This window comes from Polyodon spathula, chromosome 17 (genome assembly GCF_017654505.1).
Source record: "Polyodon spathula isolate WHYD16114869_AA chromosome 17, ASM1765450v1, whole genome shotgun sequence".
Taxonomy (NCBI): Eukaryota; Metazoa; Chordata; class Actinopteri; order Acipenseriformes; family Polyodontidae; genus Polyodon; species Polyodon spathula.
The window spans coordinates 7,315,229-7,328,823 of NC_054550.1; the positions used below are offsets into that span (position 1 = coordinate 7,315,229).

The 13,595-nt window shown below is 37.4% G+C and overlaps 1 protein-coding gene across 4 annotated transcripts; it reads right to left on the reverse strand.

The window, feature by feature from the left end:
• Nucleotides 1-992: 992 nt before the first annotated feature.
• On the reverse strand, nucleotides 993-13,226 carry LOC121330067 (2-oxoglutarate-Fe(II) type oxidoreductase ppzD-like). 4 transcript variants are annotated; one of them, XM_041276332.1, is made up of 9 exons: nucleotides 13,158-13,226; nucleotides 10,959-11,034; nucleotides 6,456-6,634; nucleotides 6,137-6,261; nucleotides 4,408-4,474; nucleotides 3,871-4,027; nucleotides 2,726-2,871; nucleotides 2,532-2,642; nucleotides 993-1,335 (listed from the first exon to the last, which is right to left on the reverse strand). In XM_041276332.1, exons 2-9 carry the CDS (start codon nucleotides 10,984-10,986, stop codon nucleotides 1,132-1,134), a joined length of 1,017 nt encoding a protein of 338 aa, XP_041132266.1. In that variant the 5' UTR covers nucleotides 10,987-11,034; nucleotides 13,158-13,226; the 3' UTR covers nucleotides 993-1,131. The 4 variants fall into 4 exon arrangements, with proteins under 4 accessions (XP_041132266.1, XP_041132265.1, XP_041132267.1 ...); XM_041276331.1 differs by lacking the exon at nucleotides 13,158-13,226 and adding an exon at nucleotides 11,729-12,182; XM_041276333.1 differs by lacking the exon at nucleotides 13,158-13,226 and adding an exon at nucleotides 9,806-9,851.
• Nucleotides 13,227-13,595: the final 369 nt, after the last annotated feature.

Below are 13,595 nucleotides of genomic sequence, written 5' to 3' on the forward strand. Positions count from 1 at the left end.
AAGTGAACTTACCAGTTATTTTAAGAATGGATGAGGGGGTTGGGTGTGTTGAAGTAGCACAGCCAGAGCCGCGACATGATGGTGAGGTGCAGAGCAGCCTAGAGGAAGCCATATTGGTTGTGGGATTTAAGCTTTCAGTGCCGAATAGTGGCCTTTCTGCACAGGGCACAGCTGTCCAAAGTTTTATTTTTATTGCACTTGCCAACCTGGCATTGGCATCTATTGCGGCTCTCAACGGGGTTGTCAGCTTCAGCTGTGGGTACATGCTTGGCAGTCTTCCTCTGTTCCAAATGCTTCTTGCAAAGTTCCTGTGCTAAACTGGTAAATTCTTCTTTGTGCATTCTTTGTAAAGTACCCAGGAGCTGATGGCTTCTAGGCCCAATACGTTGTAAAAAACCTGAACAGACCACAGTCGGGAGCCAGCTTTCATGGAATACTTCCGTGCCATCTGATCCAAAACATCAACTCCATATTTTGTTGCGTAGTAAAACTCCACGGTCACTGGTATTTATTTTCACTAGTCCCGATGCTAATTGACTGACCAAAGCGGTGCAGCTGGCAAGCAGGTGCCAGCCTTCAAAAGACTGATTGAAAACAATACTGTCAGTCATTCACTCAGGCAGAGAGTAGAGACTAATCTGATTACAGCTAAGCACATTGCCGTCTGGTAAATAAAAATAATAAAAAGTAGAATACCGCTCTGTATAATCACAACACAATTGTTTTCTGTGTGGCCATCAATGTGACTGCTCCTGGGGCTTTTAGTTATAATGTAATATATCTCCTTTATTTCTGCACTTCCGTGTTGAGAATTGCTTTGTGAGAATATTTAATACATACGGACAGAAAGGTATATGTACGCTGCCCCATACGTGTTACACGACTGGAGAAAATTACATTTTAAAACCATAAACAACCAAAATTACTGGGCTTCTAGTGTTAATAATAATAATAATAATAATAATAATAAAAAAAAGTGTTGTGTAGATATCTTTTTTTTGTCATTTTCCTTTATTTTCATCTCCTGTACTCAAGTAGACAAGTAAGTCAACAATAATCCATGAATTAAACATTATTTAAAACCAAGAGACAAAAATCAAGTTAGCATGTAGATATGTTTATTCACTAGGTTTACACTGCCAGATTTTTGTCCTTTGCATCTTTGTAAGAGATGTATGCCCGGTCCTTGGTATACTGAAGTGCACTGACAGGAGGGTATTTGTTTGATCCATCACAGCAAGAAATGATTTCATCATTATCAGGATGAACAAAGAAAGCCACAGACTGTCTTGAGGTGTTCATCTTGCTATCAGGAGGCAGTAAAACTCTGTGTAACTGGTATAAGAAAATAAACACATTATTTTGAATCTAACCATTTTTGAAGCCCCATTCATATGGGAGTGTTTGGAGCAAATGATCAGCTTCCAGGAACAGTTCGGATTGATTGGAGACCCCTGTGAATGCTCCTCAAACTACCTCAGCTCGCTTAAAACGATCCGACTGAATGGTAAAATAGATGGTCTCGGTTTGTTTGGGCAATAGAACCTGACGTGGATCGTTTTATTTTTTGCCTGTGTGACTGCAAACCTGTCTGTGGGCGGATCTACTGCAATCGCCCCAGGGCTCGCTGTGGATGGGAAACATTACTGTTGTCATGTAAATAAATTGACTGAGCATCCGTTTTCTCTTAAACTGAATACTTGTGGTCTTCTGAATTGTCTCAACTGTATGACTTTTACTGACCACGTAATGTTAAATAAATGTCCTATCCATCCTAAAAATGTCCAGCACTTTGGTGTGTTTGTTGTTAGCCATTATGAAAACATATGCCAGAATACACTGTAGATAAACATTAGATGGGCATTTGATGAGAGCTCAGCTCATTTGAAATTCAGTGAGAATTGTAAATGATCTTGGGCTGGTAATGGAGAGCAAATTTCCCCGGACTGCCCTGTCTGAATGCACCTAGACCTGTACCCGGCTCGTTTCCCCGGGCTGCCCTGTCTGAATGCACCTCGACCTGAACCCGGCTTGTTTACCCGGTCTGCCGTGTCTGAATGCACCTAGACCTGAACCCAGCTCGTTTCCCCGGGCTGCCCTGTCTGAATGCTCCTAGACATGAGCTCAGATTTTTCTCAAACAATCCAATCCTGGGTAGTTTGCAATCACTCCCGTGTGAATGTGGCCTGACTTTGTAGTATATTTTCAACTAGTAAATGCATACAGTGAATCTGGGGTTGATTTAATCAGCCTATACCCTGCAGGTATTTTAGAGCAATTACAGTATTACGCAATCCATCTGTGGCTCATCTTGATGGGGTATAGGTTGAACAAATAAGCCCCTTATAATACATACATGTATCCTCTTGCAGTACACTATACAAAATTGGGTTTTACTAATAGTACAAGCTGTGTTTTGCTATCAAGTTACAATATTTGACAACTGTCAAAAACTGCTACTGCTTACTAGTTTGTTGGCATGTACAGTGCAGGCACATGTCACAAAAGCATTAATATGTGTGTACTCTTACCGTTGACACCAGCACATCAGAGGTCCACCTCTGCATCAAGTCCGCTATGTTTACAAGAACAGTGCCAGGAATGCAAGGGGCAGAAATGTACTGCCCTGATCTGTTCATTACCTGTTGTAACAGACAATGAAATGTCAAATGATCTGAAAAAAACATTACAGAATTAGAATTAGCATTGCATTAGAAAAGTATACCTCTAAACCTCCAGCCTCATCTTGAAACAGCAAGGTCACGCTCCCATAATCACTATGCTCTCCACATCGGACTTGATTTGGCTTCACGGTGAATTTATGCAACGGTGGGTAATACAGAGTTCTGAGGGTGGTGCAATTTTTATTACCTAAAAAAAAAAAAAAAAAAAAACTAGCCAACTAGAGTATGCGAAATACAGAAGCTGTTCCAAAAAGCCAGATCAGTCCTGTAATGGAGAAATGCCTGTGGCAGGACAGAAGCCCTGCTGCTGTAAGTAGTGTTTGTGTGGTTGGCAGGGATGGGGTTAAATCTATCCCTGCCAGCAATCACAGGTGCGCCCATTTCCCAGTAAGAGAATTGGTGCTGACTGGGGAGTGGCCACATGCATAAAATGAAGGAGAAATGGAGGGAGTTTGGTGTGTTTTGATCTGTGTGTTTATATCTGTTCAGTGAAGGCAAATGTCCAGCCTGACAACAATTTTTGTGTACATTGGTGCATTTTGTTTAAACCTTTTGTTTTGACCTTTGTGCCTTTTTCTTTGTTCCTGTATTTGTTTTGTTAGTAAACGTGTGCAACAGTGCTAAACTGCAGCTTTTTAACTCTGTCTCTAATTCCTGCTGGTAGCATCTTGTGCCACAGCGCTATCCTGTCACAGGTGGTGTCAGGGTGGGCTAGCGCCTCCTAGAGACTCAAGAAGCTGCAAAATTAACTAAGTTTAGTGCATCACCAAGTAGGAAAAATAAGTCAACACAGAATAGCAGAGATAAAACTTCATGCAAAAGAATGACTTTGTATAATGCATTACACTGTCGGCAATGCCTGAGATATTATGTATAATACATGTATTTACTGGGATACACTTAGAGGAGTGCTTACCAAGGCAATAGAATCCATGTTTGTAGCTGTTTCCAACACAAGCAGCACTATCACTGTGATACCTACTTCTCCTAAAGACATTATTGGCGTTTATTTTGCTACAATAAGCTTTAAATATATCTTACATCCTAAAATCTTTCTTTATCCATGAAGTTATTCTTATTAAAGAAAGCAATCTCAAAAGAGAAATGAAAAGAAAAAAACAACAGCTTTGAATTCAGTACTACTTACAGAGCTCTTGCCTGGTCTGAACAATGTCATTATACTCACTGCCAATCAGTCTGTGTTTTGAAACAAAGAAGTCTCTCTCCAGACCCAGGCTCAAAGCAGTCACTTCTAGAACCCTCAGTGCGAGCGCTTTACATCTTTTGAAGAACGACTCCATGACCTCCCGAAACTCAGGAATGGAAGCATCAGAGGGCCACTTCTAATGGCAAAAGAGGGGAAACAAAATACAGGAATCATAAACAAGTTTGGCCAGAACAGCAGCAAATTGCACAATAGGATTTTCAAAACGGGACAGATACATACTCACACATATTCTGCATCAGTAATATGAACAATAAAGCACTCTTACATTCATAGTATGTGCCAACCAATCAGAGGACAGAACCACCTGCATTGTTTCTGTAAAATGCACATGCTAAGAATGTCCCTTACCAAGTTTAATCACAATTGGATAAGCATACTTTGAAGATATTGCTAAACATGGGGCATACGTATTTATGGTACCCGCACTACATGCAAGTTTCATGACAACTGTTGTCTGGGATATTAATTCTCTGTAGAGGATAATAATAAGCTTACTAGTACACTGTCCAGGTGTGAAATATTAAAGGCCTCTTTAAGATCTCTAGGACGTAAAGGATTTAATCTGAAATAAAAAAAAAAAAAATTCTGAAAACACCATAAGGAATGCAGTAATAAACATCTACAATACAATTTGCTTGTATGGGTTTAAAAAAAAAAACAACTGTCTAAAAAGGGCCTGTTTCTGCTGAATAACCAATTAAACTATAGTATTTATGACAATATTAATCAATAACTACAGAGCACATTAAGGAGACACTAGTCTTCTGAGGTGGATTGTTTACACTGGCGAATAAGACTGGTGTCTGCAAGTACAATACATGCATTCTCTATAGCAGTAATAGCTATAATAAAAACTGTGATCTTTTGTTTATCCTTGTTTTTAACTTTTAAATTGACTTCAATTAAATGATGCAGGAACAGGTTGCTGTGCTATGCTGTCAGTCTCTGTATTACAATAGTTGACTCTCTGTCCTGAATATGCCTCTCTGCTATCTCAACTTGGAGGCATTTTCACTTCCTCATACTCATCCTCTCTAAATCTGACCTCCTCTACTTTCCTGTTACTTCCTCTCCCATCTCAGTGTCCCTTGACTATCACTCTTTCAATCCCCTTCTGCTAAAAACCTAGGTGTTATTCTTGACCCCTCCCTCTCCTCTCAACACACTGCCTCCCTGTGCCGCTTTTTTTATTAGCAACATCTACCGAAATCAATTTTTTCTTATCTGTGCACAAGGGTTGAAATAAATGTTGTACAACATGTCTTTTCTTTTAATGTTCTTGTTCCTTTGGATCTCAAATGTAACTTGTTCACATCAGAAAGTCACTCCCTTTTCATTTTTAAAGGTCAAAAAAGAACAATGTACACTTTCAATTTTTGTTAATTTCTATTTTTGTGGCACCTTCCTTTCCCTCCTGTTTCCCGTAGTTATTGTTGTATAAGATGGAAGCGTACCATCCATATATTTTTTAAAGGAAAGCATTTATAATAAAGGTAGAGCCAGTGCTTACGGTTGAAGCTGAGGTATACATGCATAATTTATGGATTCCAACAGAGTAGGGGATTACAGGCTCGCTCCACAAGTGAAACAGAAAATAAATATGCATGTATCTTAATTTTTCACCAGCACCTTCCTTTCATTATTTTCGCCATTTTCTGCAATGTGAACTGTAGAACTACACCACAACTGTTTAAAGTTGTCGTTTGTGAACCAATGAAATCAACTTGTAAAGACAGTCGCCTGCAAGCACCAATGGGGTACATAATGTAAAATAAACCGACTTAATGAGATTGTGCCATATTTTTCAGGGTTTTTTTGTTTTAGTTTTATGTATTATCATATACAGAGAGAGAGAGAGAGAGAGAGAGAGAGAGAGAGAGAGAGAGAGAGAGAGAGAGAGAGAAAAATTTATAAGCTGTCACAGAAACCCAAGATGGAATTGTTTTCCTGCAACTCACTGAAGAGGCCCATCTATATTTTTTTATAATACATGGACTCCCTTGTGATGCTAATATTAAAGACGAGTTTCAACAGTATAGTTGCGTTCATCCTTGTGTGTGTGTGTGGTATATATATATATATATATATAGGGAGACTGGGTAAAAGCAGAAAACTGCCACTCAGCTGAGATTTTTCATCTCTGAAGAGGTTTTACTTGCTATATAACCTTGAATAACGATTGCATTTTTTTTTTTTTTTTTTTTAAATCACAGACTGCACAAACCTTTCAATCTCTAGTGACACCCAACCATCATTAAAATTCTCATGATCACTGTTCCTGGCGCACAGCTTCTTTGTGTCTTCTGGCAAAAGGAAGAATTTTTTGGAGACATCCATGACTCTGTTAACCTGAGATACAGCAATATTATTAAACACTACACAGTATTTTATTTCCAGATTGTAAATCACCAATACATAACTCAGACTTTAGTTTTCCTTGAAGTTATTCCATTTTACTTTTTTTTTGCTCTACAGAAAACAACCTCCAATGTTTAGAGCTGTTTCTGAACAGACCTATTTTGTAATGACTTTTTTGTCCTCACCTCATGTTGTTCAATGCCAGTATTTTCCAGGTAGACAAATCCAGTGCCACTAAATGCTTGTTTGATCTTTTCAATCATAACACTCAGGTTTTTATCCGGAATCTGATCTTTACCCAATTTATAAGCATTAAAATTAACTACTGGAATATCCATCTTAGTGGAGTTAAAGCTCAGAGACCCTGAAAAACAGAAGAGACAAATCGACCGTTGGTTTTTCTTTGGAATTGTTTCATTTTTGTAAGGTTACCTACTGTATTATATGAGGGCCTCACACTAGTGGTTGGAAATGGCAACAATAACCGTTCACCTGAATACTGCTACTTTCATATTCAATGTGATTATCTTTTGGCTAATATCGCAAATAATCCCAACACCTACTGTACAATGAACTCCTGTCCAATATGTGTGAATCCTTAGCAGGTCACTGTTTTGATTATTGGTCAATAGTACTTTCATAAAGACAGAAACAGAGGCTATTTTGACCTACTTGCATTTTACGTCAAAACGCAGTAAGGACTAAGTTCATAACTGTTGGTTCAACTTCTACTGTGACAATGTCGAAATCAGAGAAGTTGGCTGCACTCAGCAAATCTAGATTTGCACTGTAGAAGAAAATCTGTCGGCGCATTGATATCCAATTTTCCTTGTTCTAGATTTGTTTTAAGCGTATTTCATGGTACCACTGGTTATCCTCAGGACTGTTTAGTCTTTTACTGCTTTCAGCCGTCTTCTCAAAAACCACTTATTCAACCTTTATTTAAATTCCTATTTATATACCTTTTTGTATTTTCCTTTATATTTATTTTGTAACTATTGTATACATGTGTTTGTTTTGCATTTTTATTGCTGTAATATAGTATAATATTTTGCATCTGTAATCATCCCTGCAATACTTTGTTTAACTTTTGTAAGTCACTTTGGATAAAAGCGTCTGCTAAATAATAATAATAATAATAATAATAATAATAATAATAATAATAAACAATGCCTGAAACTAAAAATATGTTATCCCGAAACGACCAGCCACTACGTAGGTACTACTGTAAAACGACTAAGTAGAAAATGCGTAGTTCATTTACATTTACTTAGAACACGTAGCATTTTACGTATTCCGATTGGTCCAAATCAGTATGTGTACTAAATATTTGAAATGCATACTAAATGACACGTTTTTCAGCCAGACTTGTGAAATATCCAGCATTCCGTGGAATTTCTGCATCCACTTAAAGAGTAAATTCCATTAAGAGCAAGTAGTAAGTACAATAAATGGAAATACAATAAATTACAAAGCATGTGAATACGGTTGCTTTTAAGAGTAAAATCAAGTATAAGATAAAGAAAATTGCTATAATTGAGAGCACTAGTAGAATACAGCAGTGTAGAGCAGTTGCAAGCTGAATCAAGTACTGACACAATTGGGTGCCACGTAGTCCAGTACAGGCGAGGGCTGTGAGGTTTACTGATGCTGCCTGAACAGGTGTGTCTTGAGAAGGCGCCAGAAGGTGGTTAGTGACTGAGCAGTCCTGACATCTGTGGGTAGGTCATTCCACCACTGAGGGGCAAGGGTGGAGAAGGAGTGTGCTCTGGAAGCGGAGGGGGGGTACAGCTAATCTGCTGGTGGCGGATGGATGCGAGACAGGGGCCGTTCCGAAGGGCAGGGGGAAACACAAATTCCACGGGAAACGTAGAATGGCCTTCCATAGATTAGTTTTCATCATTTCCTCCCTTGAGTGATATGTTTGCATACAGTGCCTATAGAAAGTATTCATCCCCCTTGGACGTTTTCAGTTTGCTGTATTACAACCTGAACTCTTGATGCACTTAAATGGGATTTTTTTTTCCTTTGATTTACACAATTTACTCAATCCTTTCAATGTGTGAAAAAATGGGGGTGGGGGGGGTGAAAAAACAAATCAATTAAAAATATAAACCTGAAAAGTCTTTCTTAGATAAGTATTCACCACCTTTGCTATGACACTCCTAAATAAGCTCAGGTGCAAACAACTGCCTTCAGAATTCACACAATAAGTTAAATGGAGTCCATCTGTGTGCAATAAAAGTGGTTCACATGATTTCAGATTAAATACATCTGTAAATGTAAGGTCCCACAGTTAGGTTGTGCATTCAAAGCAAAGACACTACCATGAAGACCAAGGAGCTTTCAAAACAACTCAGGAATAAAGTTGTGGAAAGGCACAGATCAGGGGAAGGGTATAAAAATATTTCAAAAAGGCACTGAATATCCCTTGCAGCACAATCAAGTCGATCATTAAAAAGCGGAAGGTATATAGCACCACCCAGAATCAGCTTAGAGCTGGTTGTCCTCCCAAACTAAGCAGCCAGGTAAGAAGGACACTGGTCAGAGAAGCCACCAAGAAGCCAATGACAACTCTGAAAGACCTACAGTATTCCATGGCTGAGATGGGAGAAACTGCCCATGTGTCAACAATAACTGAGGTACTCCACAAATCTGGCCTGTATGGAAGAGTAGCAAGAAGGAAGCCATTTCTGAAAAAAACCCATGTAAAATCCCGCTTGGAATTTGCAAAAAGGCAAGTGGGAGCCTCTGAAATGATGTGGCAAAAGATTATCTGGCCTAAATGCAGCGTTATGTTTGGCGCAAACCCAACACAGCACATCACCCAAGTAACACCATCCCTACTGTGAAGCATGGTGGTGGCAGCATCATGCTATGGGGATGCTTTTCATAGGCAGGGACTGGGAAGCTTGTCAGGGTAGAGGGCAAAATGAATGTACATTTAAATACAGGCAAATCCTTGAGGAAAACCTGCTTCGCAAAAGACCTAAGACTGGGACGGAGATTCACCCTTCAGCAGGACAATGACCCCAAGCACACAGTCAAAGCAACACTGGAGTGGCTTAAAAAAAAGAAAGGGAATGTCCTAGAGTGGCCCAGTAAAAGCCGTGACTTGAATCTGATTGAGAATCTGTGGCAAGACTTGAAGATTGCTGTCCACCTACGATCCCCATGCAACTTGACAGAGCTTGAACAATTTTGCCAAGAAGAATGGGCGGATATTGCACGATCTAGATGTGCAAACCTGGCAGACTTACCCCAAAGACTCACAGCTGTAATTGCAGCCAAATGTGGTACTACCAAGTATTGACTCAGAGGGGTGAATATTTATCTAACCATGACATTTCTGTTTTTTTTTTTTGTTTTTTTTAATTTTCATTGACTTGTTTCACAATAGAAATTATCTTGCCTCTTCAAAGTGCTGAGTAGGTTATGTAAATCAAAGGAAAAAAAATCCCATTTAAATGCATCAAGATTTCAGATTGTAACACAACAAAACTGTGAAAACGTCCAAGTGGGGGTGAATACTTACTATTGGCACTGTACGTATATCTTCAAATGCAGCTTTCAAAGCATACCTTTAAAAAAAAAGAAAAAAAAAAAAAAAAAAAGAAAAGTCGCCAATTTCATCTTATATTTTTGCCCGATGGCCAACTTGATTATGCACAACTATAGCATTTTACTGAACTGGGAAATATCAGGACAAATCGTACCAATTGTACTATTATATTATGGTTTATTGTGAATGCTGGTATTGCTTTGAGGCAAATACCCTGGAAATGCTCTATCAATTCTAACATAATGACAATTCGAGTAAAAAGACACAGGCCACTTGAGTTTGAAATTGTACAGACGGTCCCAATTTCCTGCAAACATATAAAATAACCTCTGAGAATTATCTAGGATTATTATTATTATTATTATACTACTTTTTTTTTTTTTTTTTTTTTAAACAGACTGTTCGCACGGTACAAAATTGCATTAAAAAAAATTCTAGTCCTGTGTAAATCTGGCTTAGTTGATTTTTTAAAACCAATTATTCACATTTGTATGTTCCTACATTACATTTTCTTTTTGATTTTGTAACTCATGGTACACAGCAGTTTTCCTTTTTAAAAAACAAACAAACAAATGGACCATGTACCATATTAAATAAACAACTTCAATCGAAAAATTACATCGCTCAACAGCGCAAGTTACTTAAGGCAAAAATAGCAATAGTTATTTAAAAAAACAAAATGGACAAAAGCAAGTAAATGCACACATTCATATAGCATTTACTGTCCAGTACAGCAGCACTACACTGTTTCGTGTCAATCTTGGTAACACCTGGCGTTCCCAAAACAACTGTTGAGGTTTTCATTGAGGTACTGCAGTTATGCCTTATTTTTTTTTCCCCTTTTTTAAACATATACAAATGACAAATTGTTATTTTGGCCATTTTACGAACAGTACTTTTATAAGGATGTTGTTTAATGCTGTTTAAAAAAATACAAGAGGTTCCTGTTAACTGCACATTTTCCTGCACAACTGCACCTGTTTGCCTAACATTTTGATGTAAGTCACTAGCATACGAAACTACAAGGAGCAGTTACGTAGGTCTAAAATACTTAGTTCCTTCATAGTAGTAATTTAATATTAACCATTTTTGGTAAAAATAAAACATTATAAAAGAAATAACCCACCTGTTCTTTCAGAATCGGCAGTCCTCATTTTCTTATTTCTTTAGTTACCATTCTCTTGTTTCTCTTCATGTTTAAACTTTAAAATAAAAACCAAAAAAAAAACAATAAATACAACAAATCATTAACCCTATTAATTGTTTAATTTGCTGCTAATCGGGAGATGGTCACCTGCATACATGCCTGCAGTCTGGGTGTGTGTGAAAGAGACGGGAGAAACAGTAAAGTTAAAATGAAAATGAAAGTCGGAACAGTGAATCTGAGTTCGAGATTTGTGCTTTGTTTAAAATGTTATTTTCGCTCTGTAAGCAGTGTTTTGTATTTAAATCTTTATTTTATTTTTTGTTTAAATAAACGGTGCACACCGCATCTTTTGTCCTGCAGTAGTGCATTTGTTTTTGTTCCTGCTTCTGACTTGACCTCACCACTCTGTCTACCAAGTCACATATGGTTTAATAACTATCTATCTATATGGGTCATTCTATAGAAAGGTGGGGTTCCAAAAAATGTAGTAATTGATGTGATTTTTTTTTTTTTTTTTTTAAACAAAAAGAAATAAAAAAAGAAATCTTATCTGCATATAACTCAGCAGAGCTAAACTGTTTGTGTATTTTTTAATATATTTTTGTTCAAAAACGTTTCAGCACATAAACCTGAGGAGACGTTATAACATTACACATTGAAAATATTTCTTTCATTTTTCAAAAGATAAACTTTGATGTTCTTATTTATTGACTAATAAAATTAAAGTTAAACTTAGTTTTGGCACTTACATCAAGTTTTCTACTGATATTTTAAATGGAGAATATGTTAGTATTACAGTTCTGCTATTGGGTGTCGAAAGGGTACAATGAATGACTGCAGGCTCTTTTTCCTGATGCAACCAGATTTTACTGAAACACAAAAAACAAAGTAATTACAATATGAATTAGTCTTGTTACAGCTGTCTGATTACAGTGCAAGGTTTGGGGGCGAGGTCCAGAGTGCTCTGGTTTAAACATCTAGGTCAAAATGGCAGCCACCGTTTACTTTAACAATTACTATCAATCTTCTTGACTAGCGCCAAATGTAACATCGATTACACAAATAAACATTCTAATACATTGTTATATATGCATTTAACTTCACCTATATTAATTTACTAATAATAATGATAGCAGATTATCAGGTTTAGAAACTAACAATATAGTGCTACTAGACCAAAGGACTAGTAACTTTTGAAACTTTTTGCCTAAATTGGAACAACAGTTGGCGTCCCTAAAAGTAGGCTTCGATTGTATTTTACAAAAAAAATAAACACCGTTATAAATTTAGACGTACACGTTTTTTTTTTTTTTTTTTTTTTTTTTTAAAGCACCTACTAAACGCTCATACAGATCATTCAATCAACTGTTTGCACCTTGTTAAGAAGCTAGTAACGACTATGATGAGAAACTGACACCGACAGCACCACACGGGATGACAGAGAACACCTTGCCGATCATGAAGCTCCGCCTAAAACTGACACCTTTGATACATGTAAAATGTTTATCCGATTGTACATTAAACGTGTTGCTATTTACAAAAATTCTGGCTGGCTATGAATTGCTCTCTTCAGCAATGAATGTACTCACTAAAGTCCCAATTTTCACTGTAGCCCTCGGGATGAAATTGTTAGGTGGACAATTTATTTATTTATTTAATTGCAGGCACTGGGATGAAACCGCTTCAGCAATCTACTATAGATACTAATAAGAGCATAACAAATACAAAAGAAAAACGTGGGAAACGCAGATCTTTTCAAGAAAGCTGGCACTTTGTATAAATTGATTTTATATTTTTAAAAGCTGTAATAACAGTTCTGCTCGTAACCCAGTATAAATCAATACATTTCTTTAAAATGAAGATGCAAGGTGTTTCAGTAAATTTGAACGATAGACTTCGTATCCGCGCAGATGGAAAACACAAACACACAACGTCAGTAAGGGAGGCTGGACATGAAAGGAGGAGGTTTCATTTTACAGTGACTGTTTTCCCGGACTGCGAGGCCGCACACACGCGTGTATATAAATAATGAATAATAATCGCACCACGTTAAAAAAAAAAAAAAAAAAGACTCAACGCATGTTAACAACATCCTTATTCAAGTTTACAGACGATTTCGGAGGCACTTTTAACAGTATTTCCAAATAATAAACGCTGCACCGGAAACACCCAACTCACCATCAGCAGTTCTGTGAAGCTAGCAACAATAACATGATTACTTCCGGTTTTCAAAACGGGTCAGCGCCGGCAAGGTATCAAAATAAAAGTACCGTATTTAGCACAAAAAATATAGCTTATATACACATATAAAGTGGGGTGCAATGTAATGTAGACAAACTGGGGGTACATAAAATAAAGTTACTTATTTAAGATTTACGTCACTGTTATAGCAACAGTAATTTTTAAGTCAGGTGTCTAGTTAAAGCAGACAAATATTTGAAATTGAGAAGTGGCGGTACCCGGTATCGGTGAGTACCGTCCCATTTCAAGCACTGTAGATGAAGAGGCACGGTACGATTTTGGCTCGGTAATGTTTGTACATTTCACGAACGAGGTGTTGCAAAACCTACAGTACATACATTAAATAAAAAAAAAAAAGTATTTGTCTGTATTTAA

Coding starts and splice junctions, on each gene's coding strand:
- LOC121330067 (XM_041276332.1), bottom strand. CDS start 10,986: ATGAGGACTGCCGATTCTGAAAGAACAG. Junction 2,643..2,725: donor ATGAGGCTGGAGGTTTAGAG/GTATACTTTTCT, acceptor CTGTTACAACAG/GTAATGAACAGATCAGGGCA. Junction 1,336..2,531: donor CTGATGTGCTGGTGTCAACG/GTAAGAGTACAC, acceptor TTCTTATACCAG/TTACACAGAGTTTTACTGCC.